This window comes from Saprolegnia parasitica, assembly GCF_000151545.1.
Source record: "Saprolegnia parasitica CBS 223.65 unplaced genomic scaffold supercont2.102, whole genome shotgun sequence".
Taxonomy (NCBI): Eukaryota; Oomycota; class Saprolegniomycetes; order Saprolegniales; family Saprolegniaceae; genus Saprolegnia; species Saprolegnia parasitica.
Genome location: NW_012156496.1, coordinates 94,253 through 107,413, shown reverse-complemented (window position 1 = coordinate 107,413; position 13,161 = coordinate 94,253). Strand labels below are relative to the sequence as shown.

The 13,161-nt window shown below is 59.4% G+C and overlaps 4 protein-coding genes across 4 annotated transcripts; 2 read left to right on the top strand and 2 right to left on the bottom strand.

Annotated features, from left to right (window-relative positions):
• The first annotated feature begins 4,429 nt into the window (after positions 1-4,429).
• Positions 4,430-5,798, top strand: SPRG_13225 (hypothetical protein). Its single transcript, XM_012352599.1, has 3 exons — positions 4,430-4,494; positions 4,554-4,745; positions 4,803-5,798. The coding sequence occupies exons 1-3, from the start codon at positions 4,446-4,448 to the stop codon at positions 5,735-5,737; spliced, it is 1,176 nt and encodes a 391-aa protein (XP_012207989.1). The 5' UTR covers positions 4,430-4,445; the 3' UTR covers positions 5,738-5,798.
• A 19-nt stretch (positions 5,799-5,817) lies between these two features.
• Positions 5,818-6,240, bottom strand: SPRG_13224 (hypothetical protein; the record flags this gene model as incomplete). Its single annotated transcript, XM_012352598.1, has 2 exons — positions 5,818-5,877; positions 5,914-6,240. The coding sequence occupies 2 exons, from the start codon at positions 6,238-6,240 to the stop codon at positions 5,818-5,820; spliced, it is 387 nt and encodes a 128-aa protein (XP_012207988.1).
• Positions 6,241-7,293: 1,053 nt separating this feature from the next.
• Positions 7,294-7,653, top strand: SPRG_21254 (hypothetical protein; the record flags this gene model as incomplete). The annotated part of the gene is made up of 1 exon (XM_012352602.1): positions 7,294-7,653. One exon carries the CDS (start codon positions 7,294-7,296, stop codon positions 7,651-7,653), a length of 360 nt encoding a protein of 119 aa, XP_012207992.1.
• A 3,013-nt stretch (positions 7,654-10,666) lies between these two features.
• SPRG_13223 (hypothetical protein) lies at positions 10,667-12,930 on the bottom strand. The gene is made up of 3 exons (XM_012352597.1): positions 12,106-12,930; positions 10,972-12,054; positions 10,667-10,915 (listed from the first exon to the last, which is right to left on the bottom strand). Exons 1-3 carry the CDS (start codon positions 12,922-12,924, stop codon positions 10,754-10,756), a joined length of 2,064 nt encoding a protein of 687 aa, XP_012207987.1. The 5' UTR covers positions 12,925-12,930; the 3' UTR covers positions 10,667-10,753.
• Positions 12,931-13,161: the final 231 nt, after the last annotated feature.

Genomic DNA, 13,161 nt, shown 5'->3' with positions numbered 1-13,161 from the left:
CGTTGAACCAGACGCAGGCGCGGAGCACGGGCCAGAGGTAGCGGAACGCGGCTTGGTGCGTGTTGGAAGCTGTCTTGGGCGTCGAGTAGATTTAGCCGGAGAGCGTAGTCGGCAAGGTCACGCCCAAAGGGACCGTGACGGCGTGAAGCGTGCTCCACACGTCCTTGATGAAGTCGCAGCCGACGAGGAAGTGGCGGTACGTCTCGTGCGCGGGGCAGAAGAGGCACGCTTGGTCGGCCCTGTCGAGCCAGTGCAAATGTGCGCGGAACTTGACCGCGCGGAGCATCACTTGGTAGACGAAGTCGGCGCACTTGGGTAGGATGGCGTCGGGTAGCCGGAGCTCGGCTGCGGCGTCGACGGCAGCAGGCGCCTCGTAGAAGTCTTTATCGACACCCAGGTGGCGGTTCGGTAGCTGCAAGCGCGTCCTTGGCGGGGCACGATGTTGGCGGGCTCCGGCGGGCGTCGTCAGGCTCAACGGCTTGGTAACCTTGTGTATTCGAACCAGCCATGGCGGCTTGGGAGTCGGGCTTGGCACGGGGCCACACGTGAAGGCGTCTACAGTCGTAGCGAGCCAGCCGAGCCACTTGTCATTCGGTATCACATGTGGGCCGACGTCACGGCCGCGGCACTTTGCCGTCACCGCTTGGATGAGGCGTTGAGTTCTTGTCGCGAGCGTCTCCGTCGGGGCGGCGGCGAGCATCAAGGTGGGAACGTGCTGGGCTTGAGTGATCCTGATCTTGGCCATCGTCCGTGCGTACCGAGTGCGCCATCTTGTGGTATTTTTATGTCACTACAGCTATCTACCGGGAGAAACTGGTTGGACCAAAGTGGTTGTTCGTGGACCAGCGGCGACGGCGTCGGACGCGTGCTCGACCCCACGCGAATGTCGAACCAGTACTGGAGCATGAACTTGAACCGGTCGGCACAGCCTTTGACGTAAGCAGCGCCGTATCCGGGGGAGCGATGGGTCGGCGAAGGCGAGGTCGGCAAAGTTGCCCCACGGCGCGTAGGCGTTCGCAGCGACAGCCATGCTTGGTAACGACCAGGCCGGGACCCGGGACGTCGTGAGCGCGGCCTGCATGTAGCGTGGCGATTGGCCACGGTGACGCGCTGACCACGTAACAAGCGCCGGCTTGCGGCCGAGGACGGCTTAATGTTTTGGCGCGAAGACGATATTTTGATGGAGGAGTCGGTGGCCTTGCGCACCCGCGCCGATAACCGGCGGCTCGCCATTGATAAAATGGAGGATAATTTTGTCGATGATTGCGGCCGTCGTCGTGTCCGGTGCGACCCACGCGAGCTGGTACCAGAGGACCGGTAGGCAGACCGCTTGCAATTTGATGGTCTTGCCGGCCAAGGTCGTCGACTTGTGTCGCCAGTGGAGCAACCGGTCACGCAAGCGACCCAGTGCGTAGTCGTAGCGAGCGTTGCGCGGCAGACTACAGGTTCGGAGCTACGAGAATGCCAAGCGCCTTGGTCGGCTTCGACGGCTGAACGAGCTGCAGTGTCTGCAGGTTGGGCAGAGGCGAGTGCGTGAGGACTTTCGTCTTGTCTCGGTTCAGCTTGAATCCCGAGAGGCTGCAAAAGTGGTCTACGAGCGCAAGCTGGCGCTGGAGAGCGGCTTCGTTAGTCGCAAAAAGTTAAAAGTCGTCGGCAAAACAGCTGACGACGTGTGTCGTCGAGTCGATCTGGAGGCCGTCCTGGGCGCGGTTGCGGAGCTGGAGGCACATCGGTTCGAGCGCAATCACGAAGAGCAGGGGCGAGAGCGGGTCACCTTGGAGTACACCTCGTTTGATGTAGAAGGGCGACGAGAGGTCACCGTTGACGAGGATCTTGGATCGGCGTCCCGAGTACAAGCATTGCACGGTGCAATTTGCACCATGGTGCAGAAGCGCTGCGGGAGACCCCACTTGCGGAGCACCGCGAGCAAGTAGCCGTGGTCGACGCGGTCAAAAGATTTTCAAAGTCGAGGAGCGCGATGGCTGCCTCGGGCTTGTGGCGGCGGGCGTACTCAAGCAGACCTTCTAGCCGCTAAATGTTGTGCATGATCGAGCGTCCTCTGATGAAGCCGTTCTGATCCGTGTGTACCAAAAGGTCAGCGCACGGCTGCAGCCGGTTGGGCAAGACGGTTGTGAGGATCTTGACGTTGCTGTTGATGAGGCTAATCGAACGGTAGCTGGCAGGGCAGTCGCGATCGCCCTTCTTGTGCAAGAGGATCGTCGTGCCTTGGACTTGGTTCGGCGTTAGCGTTGCCTTGTCGAAGAGCGCGTGGTTGAACACGAGCTCGAGCAAGCTGGCCCACTTGGCCGACGCCAGTTTGAGTATTTCGTAGGGCAGCACGTTCAGGCCAGGCGGCTTGCGACGCGCTGCTTGCTGGATGGATTCGTAGAGCTCCGAGGCCAGTATCTGCGCCCCGAGGCGCTGGGCCATGTCGGTTGGGGGGCGCGTCTTGATCGTGGAGTCCAGGAACAGGTCAACCTCGTGGGCGTCCGGTCCTTCTTCTGCGGCGTATAGCGACGTGTAAAATCCATGCAGGACCTGCGAGATCTTCTGCGGCGTGGTGCGAGCCTGACCGGTGGCGTCGCGCATCTGGTGGATCGAGTCTGGTCCTAGCTTCTTGATCGACGGAGACCTTGAGTGGTACTTGGTGCATCGGGCGGCTTCCGCGAGATGGCGTTCCACTGCCGCTTCTGTCTTGTGCTCTTGAACTTGCGCATTGTGTTGGCGTGTACGTGTGTTGACTTGGTCGGGGCGCTAACGTACAGAGTCTCCGAGACAAAAAAGTAATCCACATGTAATCTGTTTATGTGGCACGGGCTAGTGTACGAGATCGTGGTGGGGCAGCGCAGGAGTTGTTCGACCCCCTGGAGGATTTCCGGCCGCGGCTCGAACGAGTCAAGGGCGCCGGACAGAATGACTTTGAAGTCGCCTTTACAATGTGCTCTGCGTCGGGTTCAAAGCGCTTGGGGCGCCGAGCGAAGAAGGCCTCGCGCTTGCCCGGTTCGGCCGGGGCGTAAATGTTGTGGAGATAGAGCACCTTACCGTGATAGCGCCCACGGGCCAAGACGTACCTGTTGTCGAGCTCCGGGGCATGGTGTGGTACTTGGATGAGGTCGGTGATCAGATCGTGTGGGTGTACCATGGTGACGACGCCCCGACACGAGTGCTCGTTGTCGTAGGTCGCATAACGAGGCGGGCATTCGAACCACTCACCTTGATGTTGGACGAGTTGGCCCCACTTGTGGCTGGCCGTCGCGCTGACGTGCGGGTTTGAGAACTTGGTTTTCTAGATGACCGTGACGGCCGACGTGAGCGCGAACGAGCATAGAATCCCGTGCAGCTTCTTGCCGTCGTTCACGCCGTTGACATTGAGTGACTTTACCTTCAGCGTCGTCGGGTGGAAGGCCTGCAGACCGTTGGGCTGCAGGTTGGGTGCAATGGCGTCTCCCTCCGAGGCGCCACTGCAGCGGCCGCTTGGACCGCTTTAGATCTGACGGGGCTTCGGCGCACCCATCAAGGGCACCGAGGTAGTACGGCGAGATCTGTCGGTCGGCGATGGCGGCTCGGGCAGTTGTACGAGATTGGCCAACGACTCCTCGGCCCAGCCATTGTCGAAGCGCGTCCGGAGCGGCGGGGCGCCAGTCCACGCCGCAAAGCAGTCGTCGTTGAAGTACGAATCGGGGATGTAGGTGATGACAAAGAGATCAAATGCGGCTGCGTCCGCGAGCTCCATCCGGCGGGCGTCGTCCGGCACAAGAGCGTGCGTGACGGAGATCGAGTCCTTGTTGGCGGTAGGCGCCTCATTGACCATCCGGCTCAGGGCTGCGAGGCACAATGGGCTTGGAGTTCGCTTGGAGATTTCGCACCAAACACGTGAGCGTGAGTCGCCATGCGTGCGGCTTTGGGGTTCTTGTCGAGCATCGCGAGCGTAGCGTGTGGCTCGGCCATCATTTGCTCGATGATCGCCATCGGTGTCGGCGCTACTTGGACGCGCGTGGCGATATCTTGCACCATCTGCTTCGTGGGGCGCTGACCGAGCTTTTCCATGTGCTTGGCGTCGCCGTGCTTGGGGTTGGGGCGCTTCTTGGTGGCGCCGTGTCGAATCTTGATCTGGCGGGGGATGGCGGCGCGTTCGTCTGCCATTTCATCTTCTTCCTCGGGTTCCTCGACCTCCTTGTCGGTACTTCAGTAACGTTTCCGATACGTACTGTAGCATGATCGAATTGCACGTACCGATGTAGCGACAGAACGCATGATGGACTGCAAGCTATCATGCCTGGAGCAGCTTCTGGAAGCTGAGCTGGCTTCCAGGGCCTCCAGCTGCCAAAGGCTGTCCCGCGTAACAAGCGCCGATTGGTCAAATCGAGGCGCCTTTACCCAAATTGGACCAATCATGATAAAGGCCCACACCCGCGAAACCTCTGCGCAAACACGTCAGGTGGCCAATGCGGAATTGTGACGCCGCCGCCAACCGACTGATGCACCTCCTCGCTGGTGCGTCGTGCCAGCGCTACCCATGTCCAGTTCTCTCACCGCGTCTTGGACCTACGTAGCTATGGTGCTACTGTGCGCAAGCAATTGCGCACGCGCTGATGTCTGCGCGACTGCGACCACGTGTCTAGCGAACGGTGTTGCCGCGTGCACGACCAATTGCCCGCCGTGCATCTACTCCACCGGCGGCAGCTTCACATGCTTTGAACCAATTGCGTCAGGCTGCCCGTTTGGGGTACCGCTGGCTGTGTGCAGTACGTACATTGCTATACGCAACAAAGTGCAGTCTCTTAGTTGCCTTGCACTCGTAGACGGAAAGGGCATCTTCATGTCGGCCCCCGCGACGACATCGTCGACGCCGGTCACAACACCTACCACAATACCAAGCCCCTCCGCAACACCGACTCCGATGACATCCTTGCGCATGACAACGACACCACCAACGGCAAGTCCGCTCAACCAGACCGCCTCGATTGCGACACCGGCGGCCTCCAATGCAACGTCGACAAACACCACAACATCGACGACGCCCAGCGGCACCATCTTTGGTGTCATTGGGTGTGCGATTGCGACGATCCTTCTCCTTGGTTGCCTTGCGTACCAGCGCAATGCGGCCCAGCAAAAGAACCGCAACAATAGCTGGACGAGCCCCACGACGCATCCAAGCTTCCTCATGACCATGGACGCGCCACCTAAGACCAAGGGTGTAAATGAGACGACAGTTGCTCAGCGCGGCCTTGTCGCGCCGGCCACGACGCCGTATGCCAAGCAAGACCGATCGTTCACGATGTCGCGGTCCAGCACGTCGACAGACGCCGAGCGCCGCGACTCGCTCGTGTCAATCCAAAGCACGTCCTCGAACGGGTACTCACAAAGCCTCTTTGGGCGCACGAAGGAGGTTGTCATTGGAAGCTCCGTCTCGAGCTCCGTCTCAAGTGTCTCGAGTATCTTTGAGATTGGCCGCCAGCATGATCGCGACGTGCTCAACGACAGCTTCATCACGTCTGGGCACATCGCGGAAGAAGAGGATGACGAGCCGTGGGGTCAAAAGCGCGACTCGGTTGTCATCATGGACGACGGCCACCACGTGCTCATGGAGTCGCACGGCGACGATGACGAAGACGATGTGTTTGACAAGTCGGTCGACGATATGCGTGAGACCCGCACGAGCGTCCGCCTCTTTAGCGAGTGCTCTGTGCTCTCCGACATGTCGGACATGCCCGACTTCGGCACTGCCCGTATTTAGTCGTCGTCGTACCCTTATTTTATTCTATCGGACTTGCGTCGTTTCTCGATAGATGGCTGTGTGCTTCAGGAAAATGTTCATCATGAGAAGTAGATCGTAGCGCTGTCTTGTAACCATTGCACCAATGCAGTGACCGTAACCTGCTTTGTCGCGTCGGGCGTCGCAGTGTGCAGCACGATACGACGCAGCGTCGACGGCATGCGCTTGGACGCGTCGGGGAGCGCCATGATAGTTTCGCAGAGAACGCTGGCAGAAGCGGGTGACGACGGCGCGTCGAGGCCGTCCGCGAGCTGCGAGAGGACCTCGTGGAGCGTCGTGGCGATCGAGTCAATGTTGGCGTGGATGCGCGCGGCTCGGTCGGTATCCGGCATCTCGTACGGTGGGAGCACGCTGCAGACGAAGACGTCGAGACTGGCCAAGACGACGCGACTCGCAACGAAGGCACTGTTCGGGTTGGCACTCAAGTGAAAAAACAATGGACCAACAAGCGCGCTCAGGTGCATGTACTCATCGGCGATATCATATCGCGCTTCACAAGGGCCTGATCAAGACTGTCAACGCCTTGTCGTCGACGGTGTGTCTAAGCTGTCGAGGCGTTGCAGCATCGTATCCTTCACGATAAAGTTCAACAACAAGCAATGATAACGTCAGGTACATAATATCACATCAATTTGATTCACAGTCAGCGACGGCAGCGTTGGACCGCATAATCTGCATAGGTTACGCCGCGCTAACGACTACCGCTACATAATGGCTTGCGGGCGGCGTCGCAGCCCACCGACGGTACTACACGTAGTACTACGCGGCAGTGGAGACATGTCGACTTGCTTCTCTTGCGCGTACGCCTCAAACGTGGGGTCTGGTAGATGCGTTCAATCGCGTCGGTGTACATAATTTGGGCTTTCCGCCTCGTGGCAGCCTCTCGTGCGCAGCGTCGTGGGGTGTTGGAGACGACGCGCTTTCACATCGGGAGCGCTTCTGGCGCACGCCGCAGGACGTAGTCGAGCGCGCCATGCGAAGCGACGTGACGACGGCATCGCAGAGTGGCTTGTCGAGGATCTTAAGCGTCGGCTCTATCGTCGTTGCCATCGGTGGCTAACGTGACAACCACCCTGATGCTGCGGACGCAGTACACCAAGCCGCCGAGGAGCAAGATCGACGAGTGACACATGCGCCACGCGTCAAAACTGCTGCCTCAAGCGACACCAAGAGGTCCTTCGCGCTGGAGAGCGCACGTGCGCTGGCAGCAATCAAACCGGCGTGCATGGCCACGTCACAGACACCGTCCGACTCGTCCGAGATACCAGCGACAATCATCGGGAGTGCGTTGCCAAAGTACTGGAGAAAGTGTTGTGGAGCGCCGGCCGGATGAAGGCGCACCCAGAGACCACCTTTCGGGTCAAAGAGCGCAGCGTGGTCGGCCTTGCGCGGACGCTGTGGTGCATGTCGTCAACGCCTAACGAGAGCAAAGCGCATGGCAGCTCGCGCGAGAGCATCGCCGTCTTGGCGCCGTCTCCATGCACGACAAGACCGTCGACAGAGGTCTTTCTGGGCGCATGCGACTAACTTCTTTGTCGCATTCGGTCGGCGGCCAGCACGCGCTCATCGCGGATCAGCGCTCGTCCTCGGCCTTGGTACACATCGTAGCGTCGTCCGAGATGTTCGCGTCTGGATCAGGTGGCTTCGACCTTGACGCATGCTCTTGCCGGCAAACGTGCGAAGCGTCACGAGAGCACGCCATCTCGTTTTCGATTTCGTGGCGTGAGGGCATCTGTGCGAGCAAACGAGGCCTCAAAGCTCGCCACGGTGCTTTTCAAGGGGTCGATGCGCCGGCGTCTTCAGCCTTGCGCTTGGTCGATGACGGCGTCAGCGTCGGATACGCCATCGTTCCGAAAAGTCGTCCAGAGCTTCGCTGAGACACAAGCGGCGAAAAGAACCGTGTGCCTCGTGTCAGACGCGATCAAGCGGCACGCTCGCGTTGACGCTGCGGCCTCGGGGGCACGCGTCGAATCCTGGCGAGTGCCAAGCGTGCGGGTCGTCGACGAGCACGGTCGCTACCAGACAGCGTGGGCGTCGACAGCTACAGTAGAGATCGGGTATGGACGTTGGGCGAGAGGTTTGCGGCGCTGCCAGCTGTCGTGATGTAGACTGCCATGTGCGAGCAGCAAAGCACGCTGCAGAAGGTGATCGAGGCTGTAAGCATGCGGTTCGATGCTATCAGAGATCGCGCGCGCTCCAAGCTCGACGCGCAGCTTCGTGCCTTGAGCTGGCTGCTCGGTAGATAGTAGAATGGAAAGAGACATTGATGGGACGTGAGTACTGAGGAGCTAGCTAATGTACTATCGGCACCAGTCGCTGCTCGACTGGCTGGCGCTCGATCCGAAGGGACGTATCGGGAGATGCCGGATGCACGGTGGCTGCATCGGTTTCGCCGGCGCCCTTTGGGGTGTCCTTCTACTCACGACACTTCGTCCGCCCCTTCGGCTGCAACTGTACATCCCTTGACCCGAAGCCATTTGCGCAACTTCAAGCTGGGCACGACGACGCACAACCTCCGCAACGTGCCGCTGACGCACGAGTCGGACTGGTTCCAGCAGCTCGAGACAATTGTGTTCGCATGGTCGCTCGACCCGAGCGATTTTCAGGTCCTCAAATTCAGGACTGCGACGAGCGGTCTCCCGTCGTCGCGAACTTGAATACGGGGATCCAAAATTAGTTAGAGCATCTCCATCCGACTTCCTATTCCCTCATTCGAGGATCGCTCGAAATCGCACCCGGATAAAATAGGAAAAACAACTCCACCCGACCTCCTACAGTGAATGTCCTAAAAAATAGGAATTTGGCCGTTTTTTCGTCCTAAGCGGTACCGAATAGGTCGAAATCGTCGGGAAATAGGATCGAAATCCTATTTCTCGACGATTTGATTGGCTTAGACTTAAAAATTGGGCAATACTATTGGCTGACCTATTGATCTCGTGGATATGATTGGAGCATGGAATGGGATCCATCTACGATCATCGAGGGCGTTGTCTATAAATAGGTAGTGGGCGTCGTTTGGTTTGCGCCCTCTGGACCCACTACGGCAATGGGTCGCAACAAGATATGGGCGCCAGAGGAAGTGGCCCTGCTTGCGCGAGCTTGGGTGTCGGTGAGCACCAGCTCGGTTGCAGGCGCCGACAAGAGGGCAACTCAGTTTTGGGACGTCGCGCATGATGTTGCTGTGGCCTGACGCAATGTCCCGCTTTAGCATCTCGCGACCGACGACTCCGCCGCCGTGACGTCGCTTGTTCGGTCGGTAGACCACCTCGTGCACGAGTTCGTCATCGTCGTCGTCGTCGAGCAAGAGCTCGCGCCAGTGTCGGTGCATGGGCGCTAAAACCAAAGTGATGTGCGCGCGCAAGAGAGCTTGCAATTGGCGCGAAGCCGGTTAATTCTCATTTATCCGGTACGTTCCTCCTGGATAGGTAAGACGGATGGAGATAGCAAACCTATTCCTATTTTTATGTTGTTTGGGTCGAGCGTCCACGCGAATCTGATAGTCTCGAGCTGCTCCAACCTGTCGGACTCGTGCGTCACTGTCTAGTTGAATTGGCGTGTCCGAGCGCTCCAAACCAATAGTACATCAACATTGTAAACAATTATGTGCCCTTGTCCAGGCATACCGGTACTGAATTCGCAAAAGTCCCCTCGACCTGCCCGCCACGTTTGCTGTGTCGCCCGAAGTTCCGGCGTGCTTTATACCCTGGCGGTTGAAATTCGGTGCTTTGCTTGGTACGACCCGACGCCTTGTAATCAGCAAACACAAATCTCGAATGGCTTTAATTCTACAGTCTTGTGGCTCTTACAGGCTAGGTTGTGCGGAGAAGCACCACTCAACACCAAGTGTACCCGGTACGCAAGTGGCATTTTTTGAACCACCGACCGCCAGCCAACGCAACTTGGCCGCCAATTTTGCGTTTGAAATGAAATCGCCCATACTTGGCACAATGACATAATACACTTTGGGGAACAGAGCAGACCACGCTACGCCGCCACTGCGGTCTTATGACGCGAGCAATGGTCGACAACGCACAGATAGCCTTGCTCTTTAAGCGTTAAAAAGCAATTTGCCATAAATATTGTTCATGATGCGAGCGTGCAGACTCGAGTTAGTTAGACTACGCTTAGTTACCTACTGGGAGGAAGCGGTAATGCTTTTCACTGCTTTGCCTCATCCAGTAAGCTGATCCCTTCTCGTGGCATCCTTAGTGGGGTGGGATGATGCCATGATGCTGCGCGCATGTGCTGGGCGCGATAAACGAGATGCATCCGGATACGGTACAAAAGATTGAAAACCCTCGACTTCAACTGCGCTTGGGATCCGCTCTTTGTCGCTATGGTCGTCTCGTTGAGGTGCTTTCGACGCTTCTGCCGCTCCGCGATGACGACAGCGCGTCGTCAAAGGTTGGTTCCAGCGACCACGGGAACCCGAGCTCATCGAACTGCTGGGAGCATCCCGACTCGTGCGTCTGCGCCAAGGAACGGAGATGGTGTGCAGCACCGCCGAGGTTGTACGAGCGCATGGCCTGGGGCCACTTGTCGTTCGGCACCTTAAACTTCTTGATCATGCGACAATGGCCCATCCGTTGCCGGTAATGAGCAAATAACTCAACCGGCCAGGACACCGCCACCATAGCGCTCGTCAAATCCAAAAATGAAGCATCGACGGTCGCCACGCCGGCGCGATTCTTTCCACAGGAGAGCAGCGCTGGCGCCATTGTTTTGAAAGAACTATCCTAAACGCTCGACGCGTTATTTAATATTTCGCGCTCAACGCGCCACAGGCGCATGCGCACACGGACAGGTGATGCACGGCTGCGTCTTCTCGCGAAACGAGGTTTTCGGCCGCTAACAAAGAGGCAACGTAGATGAGCGAGCCGTACTTCAACGATTCTCTTGCCGCTGTCAACCAAGAAAGCAACATGCACGTTGTTGGTACTGCCCGTATCTAGTCGTCGCCGAATTTCCTTGTATGTTCTATAAGACTTGAGAACGATGACTGCGAGCTTGCGGAAATCGTTCGTCAAAGGCGTCGACGACGGGTGCGAATGCGGCATCGGCGGGCAGCGCATCGATTGCCGACGCCAGCGCGCCAAGGTCAGCGTCCGGGGTCCACTGCAGCGCATTCCCGCTCGTCGCCTAGACAATGCAAGCATCCATGAGATCGTGTCATCGATCGTAGCGCTGTCTTGTACCCATTGCACAAGCGCAGCGACCGCAATCCGCTTTGTCGCCTCGGGCGTCGCAGTGTGCAGCACGACGCGACGCAGCGTCGACGGCATGCGCTTGGACGCGTCGGGGAGCGGCATGGCTTGGCCAAAGTGGGCCACGAGCCCGACACACTTGATAGTTTCGCAGAGAACGCTGGCAGAAGCGGGTGACGACGGCGCGTCGAGGCCGTCCGCGAGCTGCGAGAGGACCTCGTGGAGCGTCGTGGCGATCGTGTCAATGTTGGCGTGGATGCGCGCGGCTCGGTCGGCATCCGGCATCTCGCACGGTGGGAGCACGCTGCAGACGAAGACGTCGAGACTGGCCAAGACGACGCGACTCGCAACGACGGCACTGTTCGGGTTGGCGCTCAAGTGCGCGGCCACGGCGTAGCGCAAGAGAGCGCTCGCGACGTCGATGGAATTGTCGGTCGGCTGCCGCAGAAATGGCGCCGCGAGGCCGACGAGCCGGTCGAGGCAGGCCAACGTTGTTGCGCGGCGCTCGGACGCCGGCGCCCGCCAGTCGTAGACGTACGTCTGCAGAGCGTTAACGAGCCACTTGCACGGACCGCCGGCAAAGGTGTCGTCGTCGTAGGCCAAATGCGCTTCCACCAAGTCGTGCCAGAGGGGGAGGAACCCAGCCGATGAGAATGCATCACGCATCGCGTCACCGCTGTGCACGAGCAGACCGACAAGCGTGAGCACGTTTAAGTACAAGTGTTGTCCGACGAGCGACTGCGTCTCGGCCCCTCGGCGGTCCATGGTCTCGCGCTTGCTCAAGAGGTCGGTCAAGATCGTCGCGATCGTCGCTGTCTCGTCGTCGACGGTGAGGCGGAAAGCATCGAGGCTGTGCAGCATCGCGTCGCGGTCGCCGTGTTCAAAGATCTGCAAAAGGAGGCTGGCGCTCTGAAGGCACGCGACGGCTTCGACGTCGTCCCGCAGCTGGCCAGCGCCCATATGCGCGTCGTTGAGAAGCGCTATAAAGCACGGCACAACATCCAAGTCGAGGTACGTGGCCGCGAGCTCCGTCGCTACGCTCAGCATGGTGCCGAGGAGGACGACCGCCGACGCCTAGACACAGACAGTAGTGTCGTGGGTGAAATGCACAAAGGACATGCGTACGCGAAGGCGAAGGTCCTCGTGTGTCGCCAAGAGCTGGGCACAGGTCGCCGTGACGCCGTTGGCGCGCAGCAGGAGAGCCAAGTTAGGATACGCTTCGACAAAGCGGGTCAAAAGCAGCAATGCCTGCCACACGGTCTCGGGTGCGTCCGTATCGAGCAACGGGAGGAGCGCGCTCATGCCGCCATGGGCCACAAAGGACTCGGTCGTCGAGTAAGCGGCGTTGGCGCCTTCCGAGAGACGAACTTGGAGCTGCGTGAGCGCCTGCCAGCACGTGCTCGCGTCACCCGCCTGCAGCGAGGTGCAGAGCGCAAGGACACTAGCGTCGTCGGTGCGCGGCGCCCGACACGACGGCTTGTGCTGGAGCCACGATGCCGACTGACACGCCGTGCTGCAAAAGTACACGCGCTTGCACTGGCTGCAACGAAGCGCTTTCCGCGCCGGTTTGCAGCAGCCCGAGCACCACGACGTGTGCGTGGCCCAGCGCGCTTTCCCGTGGTCGTCGTCGCGCGCCTTGTCGTTCTCGATGCTCGCCGGCGCCGCTTGCATCTTCTTTGCTGCGGCGCGTTCCCACTGCAGCGGCGGTGCTGGCGCCGAGGCCTCGGATGGCAACGCGGCTGGCGTCGGCCGCTCCGTCACGCCGTGGTTGTGCACGACCTGCGCGTTGGGGCACGCCGCCATGTCGGCGGCGAAGAGCGTCCACGCGCGGTTGGTCGCGCACGAGTTGCAGACCGGCCGCGGATTCTCCCATTGGCTCTCGCGGAACCCCGATTGCTTGGCCTGCGGGACGCGGCAGTCGTCGCAGATCAGGACGCTTGGCATTTTGCGATATTCAGAAATAGTGCAAAATGAACACTATTTAGATCGTTTTCCACGTGGCACGTCGGCGACAGAGGTACATCGCGGGTCTGCAACGAGTGGAGCACGGACTGCCGCTTCAACTTCACTGGCCTCGACATGTTTTACATCCAGCGCGCGTAATGGCGGCGTGCAGTACCGTCATATCGTAGAAGGCTTCTCGATCGTTGCCCCGGTCGATCCAAATCATACACTATTTCC